Here is a 5,885-nt window from a genome sequence, read left to right on the forward strand (position 1 = left end):
AATTCAATTTTTTTAAAGCATATATTTTGAAAAAACTGGAATTTTTTTTTTTTTGTAAAAACTGAAAAAAAAAAAAAGAATTTGCAAAATATATATTTTTCAGTTTTTTTAAATTATTTTTTTTGTAAAAACTGGAAAAAAAAATTGTAAAAACTGAAAAAAGAAAAGATTGTCCTAAAGGAGTACATATGCATTAGTTTTAAAAAAATAAAAATATTTTGTAAACTCTTTTTTCTTCAGTTTTTACAAAAATAATACTTTAAAAAACTGAAAAATATATATTTTGCAAATTCCTATTTTTTTTCAGTTTTTACAAAATATATATTTTTCGATTTTTACTTTAAAGCATTTTTAAAAAAAATATTTTTTTGTAAAAACTGAAAAAAAAAAAAATAATAAAATTGCAAAATATATATTTTTCAGTTTTTTCAGTTTTTTAAAGTATTTGTTTTGTAAAAACTGAAGAAAAAAAAAGATTTTGCAAATTTTTTTTATTTTTTTTAAACTAATGCATATGTAGTCCACTGCTTTAGGAGAGTTTTTTTTTTTTTGTTTTTACAAAAAATATTTTTTTTTCAGTTTTTACAAAAAAAAATACTTCAAAAAAACTGAAAAAACTTAAAAATATATATTTTGCAAATTCCTTTTTTTTTTTTTTTTCAGTTTTCACAAAAGAAAATTCTAGTTTTTACAAAATACATACTTTAAAAAACTGAAAAAATTAAATTTTAAAACGGGTCGGGTGGTGGGTTTTTAAAAACGGATTGGGTAAAAAAAAAAAAGAAATTGATCGTTTTCATCTGGTGCTTCCACGTGGCACTCCATCCAAAATAAGGTTATATTTGTTCCAAAATATGACGGGAGGGGTATATATAATCCAATAATATAACGAGGAGTATTCTTAAACCATTTTCGAAAGTATATGGGTATATTTGGCCCTTTTCCGAAACTTTTAAGACAGTGAGGCATTCAGCGGCGAATCGCCAATTTTTGAGCCACCTTTACCATTATACTAAAAGTTTCCTTAGTGTCTATGTAGTTCAGAAGTGTGTGTATATATATATACACACACACAGAAACATTTATTTACCTATACACAGTATAATCTCCCAGCGAAAATATTCAATAGAACCCCTTTCAAACCATGTAACTCTGCCCCTGCTCATGAGTATGGTTAAGAATCTTTGATCAAGAGGTAATGGCTGAAGTCAACATGATTCTTGTATTTCTCAAATTTTCAACTGTAAAGAGCAATATACTGAAAACGAGACAGAATTTCTACCATCGCAGTAACAAGCACGCTAAAAGTAGCCTAACTTTAGAATGAGCAGACAAAGCCTACAAAAAGCAAGATTATCTTGTTCGTTGTAGGTATTGTCTGAAAACAAAACTCAAAATAATCGCCAAACCTAGTAAACATACTGTCCAAGATTAGAGCTGAAAAGTTGCAGAATCTCAGTCATTCAACAGTTTGAGCTTCTACTACTGGATATGTCCAAGAAGAAAGTGCAGGAATAGCGCTCACAGTTTGATATCAAAATGAAGATTTTACTGGTTCGCTCTACTCCCTAGCGCCTATGCTGCTTGCATCCGTTAAAATTGTTAACCTTCGTGCTGTTTTCACAAAGTCACTGCAAAAGAAATGAAAACTAATTAACAAACAAAATGGTTTAGGAGCAAATTTGTGTGAAGTCAGAGTGCAGAGTATCACACACAGGGAAGTTAAACACATACTTAAATGGTTCATCACCAAGTTGCTTCACCGCACCAGTGATATCTTGGTAAAGCACACGATTAAGCACCTCTGAGGTTTCAATGCCAAACATATTGGACAACTTCTTGCATAACGCCTCGTACGATCCCAGCACTGATAAATCCAATGTTTGTCCTACATCTTCTGATTCTATGAAAACTTTACAGTGTCCAATCTCTACATTTAACTCAGATAGACCACGATGATCAAACGTAGAACCCGATTCATCAGATATGTTCCCTATTTTATCTGCATTTCCATCTGAAGAACTAGTCCTTGCACAAACAGGAGAAACCGTATCTCCTGAGCTGCTTAGAGAGATCTGCTGTTCAGTAAATATGGGTTGACCAAAGAGTACAAGTTGTGGTGCTTTGTCACAATCAGATTTGGTCACTGTTTTGGTGGAACTTCCGAGTGTTAGCAAACAAGACATATCATCGCTGCTACTTGGCTTGGGAATTAATGTACTATTGGAGGGACTAGGGGTTGCAGCAGCATGATCAAGTGGTGGAAAACCGACAGGAAACAGACTTGAGTGCATCTTGTTGAGGTGGAGATCTGATAATGAGAAACCATATTGGGTATGCCTGGCTCCCTGCATGCCAGCAGGGGTGTCGTTGGGAAGAAAGTGGTTGTCGGGAAAACCCGGCATAGGTAGATGACAGTTAAGAGGAAAATCTGAACGTTGAAGTAATCGAGGTTTCTTCTGTTGGGGTGAGACGGGAGAAAAGTGGACGGTGGGCATGTTTGAGACTAATTCCACAAGCCATGGGTTGACACACTTTACATGTTGAAGCAGATCTGGCTCGTCCCATGTCACCTGCAGCAGTAAACCTCTACTTAGAGATAAACAATATTGAAGTAGCTAGAATAGCTACTTTCAACCTTGTAAATCAGCTCTGTGTTTGGAAAATCACGCTTAACATCTTTTACCACTTCGAAAAGGACTGAATAAAGGAATTAGATGCATTACAGAATCATACAAATAGTGTTCACAGGTATTATTCAATTGAGTTCACATAACAGTAATCCACACTCTCCAACTTCAAGAGGTCACATCTCATCAAAAATACTTGTTACGGAGAATACAAGCTCACTGAATAAAAAGGGTAAGAAATAGTGCGTCATTTTACTCTTGCAAAGAAACAGATACATTAAAGTCAGAAGTATGATGTAATTGTTTCTGAACTTAGATTCTCATACCTTTACATTCTCTCAAAGAATGCATGCACAGAGCAAAGGCCAAAAAAGTAATATGACAGATCAAAACATGATACAGTGAATAGAGATCAAATTACCTGAAGAAGCCGCCAGGGCGAATCTGGCCATCGAATGGGATCAGCAACCTGAACAGAACATATAGTTCCCATGAACCAGCTCATCGTTGAGTCTTCAGTTTCGACGGCCATCTTGAACCTCATTCCCGAGCACCAACGGATCTGCAATGCCGCCTTCACACTTGAGGCCTTCACAAAGAACTCTGGAGTGCTAGCACGGGGGTAGAAAGTAACCTCAAAGGGCTGTCCACTAGCTGCAAGATTTGCAGCTTCAATAACTGATTCCGCCTTCACTTTTCCCCTCTTCATTAGTTTATTCTCATCATCCCTGAGAAAAGTGGAAAACCCTCTGTATGGTACCGCGAAAGAAGTCTCATGTCCACCTGCAATTCCCTTCTTTACTCGGCGAATGCCCACACAAACATCCCCATTTTCAGCCCTCAGGAACACAATGGAATCCCCCGCGACGAGCTTTTTTGAATTCACAAAAGTAGTCCAACCGGTCGTTAAAAGATGACGCCTAGGTGTTCCTCGGTAAATATGTCTGAATTTCCATGTCTTCCCGTGAACATCCTTCGCTAGTAAAGTCTGGACAGGAGGATCTGCAGAGTAGTCCAAGCGAGGAAAGATCGTATCTGCACAATACCTTGGAACAGAAAACCCCCCACCATTATTCGCATCTGATTGCGTTAATATCTTTGCAAATGAAGTCGGATTTTCCTGATCATTATCCAACCCGCTTTTCGCAACCACCCCATCATCAACAATTTCAACCTCATTACTACTAACAGGTGTCAACCTAATTTTGGCAAAAACCTCATCATTTTCTTGATCTGCCATGTATTTAATACCTGAAACTCTACAAGGAATATATGATGGAATCCTAATTTCACTCCTAAACTCCACATTTCCACACGCGTGCTCAGCGTGTCCTTGAGGAAAGTAGAACACTATTGAATTAACTGCAGGCATTTGTACAATACTACCAGCACAGGCATGCCAAAATTTAGAATCTAACCACTTCTCTTCTTCTTCCTTAGAAGTAATCATCTTCAAATTAACAGATTCTGTAGAAATGCAATACACCCTTTTCATTAATTGACACACTTTTAATGGAAATGCTGTCATCAATGTAAAACACATTCTTTAGGTATACTAATAGGACAATCAAATGAGAAGGAAAAAAAGGTAAGTAAAATAAATTCAACTAAAATGGATTGAAGTAAAGTCCATACCTTTCTATATCTGCAAAAGCATCTGAAAATCAGAAAATTGCTCCAACAAGTAGTCTCTTTTAAGTCCCAAAAAGAAGTCAAATTCTTGAAAACTTCCTCCAAGAAAAAAAGGCCGCAAAACACAGAAAATTTGTTGAATTGCTGTAAATTTAACACGAAAAAGATTTCAATCTTGAAGCCTCCAGCAGCGTATATTCAGCTTTGAGTTCAAAATCAAGCAAGAAAAAGAATCCAAATTTTATTCTAAAATCAAGAACTAATACAACTCTCTTCGCCGAGAACCAACTTTGACACTATTTCTCCAGCACCCACAAAAAAAATAACAGTAACCCACTAAAACAATTCACCAGAAAAAAAACACAAGAATTAACCTTGAATTAGAAGAAAAAGATAAGAAAGAAATACCCTAGCAAAAATCGGAAATCATGGAAAGTTGAAGTGCCTTTAGCTACAAAAAATTACTTGTCATTTTTATGTTTCTAAAATGCACTAATGCTTAATCATCATACAAATATGTATATATATGCATATGCTTTATATATGCATTTTGACAATTATTTACGTGTCAGTCAATGTGGAGGTAGTCTTTTTTTTCTGTCACTCTCTCTCTTAGAAATATTTATAACTTTTCATGCATTTTTGGTTGGTTAATTAAACAATGATTTTTCTGACCTTTTTCTTCGGATCTGAAGAAACTCTACCGTATCTTTCAGAAGCTACTAAAACAACAAAGATCTTAAACCAAGCTATCTATTTCACTATTTTTTAAGGGTAGTTTCCATTTTATAAGTAAAAATAGTTTTGGGATAAAAATTTAGTATTGTTGTATCCTTTATTTGGTTACTAATTCTATGATAAATTATTTCATGATTAAAAATAGTATCGGGATAATTTATAAGAGTACCTGTCAGAGGGTGGAATAGTAATCCAGGATAAATTATCCCAGAATAAAGTATTAAAATTGACAATCTCATGATTAATACAACATATCAAACAGTCAATAAGAAATAATACAAAATAATCAGGGGCGGCTCAATAAGTTTGGCGGCCTAAAGCCAAACTTTAATGAGATGCCTTATATTATCCTATATTATTTTTTTGAAAGTAGATTTTTCTAGCTTTTTCAGTATAAAAATTTTAATAATATTTTGCATAAACCACTTAATCTCTCATATAACATTATTGATCTTAAGTAATAGAACCCGATTCAAGAAGTTGATAGCTTTATATCAGAATAATGTTTTGATGTTTTAATATACTTGTTACAATGATGGAAACCTCAGGAAAAAAAACAAAAAGAAAAACAAAAAATGGAGTTTAAAATGTATTACTAATTATCTAATGATAATGTAATCTTTTCTTTATATAAAATATTTACTTTTCTACTTTGAAATATCTAGTAATACTTTCTAAAAAAGATTGGGGCCTCACCAGAAGAGTTGTAGTGGGATAGATATAATATTTCATTCCTTAACCGGAGGTATTTGGTTCGAGTCTTGGGAATGAAAAAAAAAATATTTCTAAGGTGTGTTTCTTACTTTAATGGACTTTATATGATACGAATTCGAATTAGTCAAACCTTAAATCAAATATCGGTCATCGAGTAGGAATTAAAAAAAA

The 5,885-nt window shown here is 33.9% G+C and overlaps 1 protein-coding gene across 5 annotated transcripts; it reads right to left on the reverse strand.

The window, feature by feature from the left end:
• Positions 1–1,203: 1,203 nt before the first annotated feature.
• On the reverse strand, positions 1,204–4,832 carry LOC104100415 (auxin response factor 18-like). 5 transcript variants are annotated; one of them, XM_070195118.1, is made up of 6 exons: positions 4,671–4,831; positions 4,349–4,406; positions 4,266–4,315; positions 3,052–4,097; positions 1,735–2,573; positions 1,204–1,631 (listed from the first exon to the last, which is right to left on the reverse strand). In XM_070195118.1, the coding sequence occupies exons 4-6, from the start codon at positions 4,078–4,080 to the stop codon at positions 1,562–1,564; spliced, it is 1,938 nt and encodes a 645-aa protein (XP_070051219.1). In that variant the 5' UTR covers positions 4,081–4,097; positions 4,266–4,315; positions 4,349–4,406; positions 4,671–4,831; the 3' UTR covers positions 1,204–1,561. The 5 variants fall into 5 exon arrangements, with proteins under 5 accessions (XP_070051219.1, XP_009605932.1, XP_070051218.1 ...); XM_009607637.4 differs by having other exon boundaries at positions 3,052–4,151; positions 4,266–4,406; positions 4,671–4,832; XM_070195117.1 differs by having other exon boundaries at positions 4,349–4,831.
• Positions 4,833–5,885: the final 1,053 nt, after the last annotated feature.

The sequence above is a fragment of the Nicotiana tomentosiformis genome, chromosome 2 (genome assembly GCF_000390325.3).
Source record: "Nicotiana tomentosiformis chromosome 2, ASM39032v3, whole genome shotgun sequence".
Lineage (NCBI taxonomy): Eukaryota > Viridiplantae > Streptophyta > Magnoliopsida > Solanales > Solanaceae > Nicotiana > Nicotiana tomentosiformis.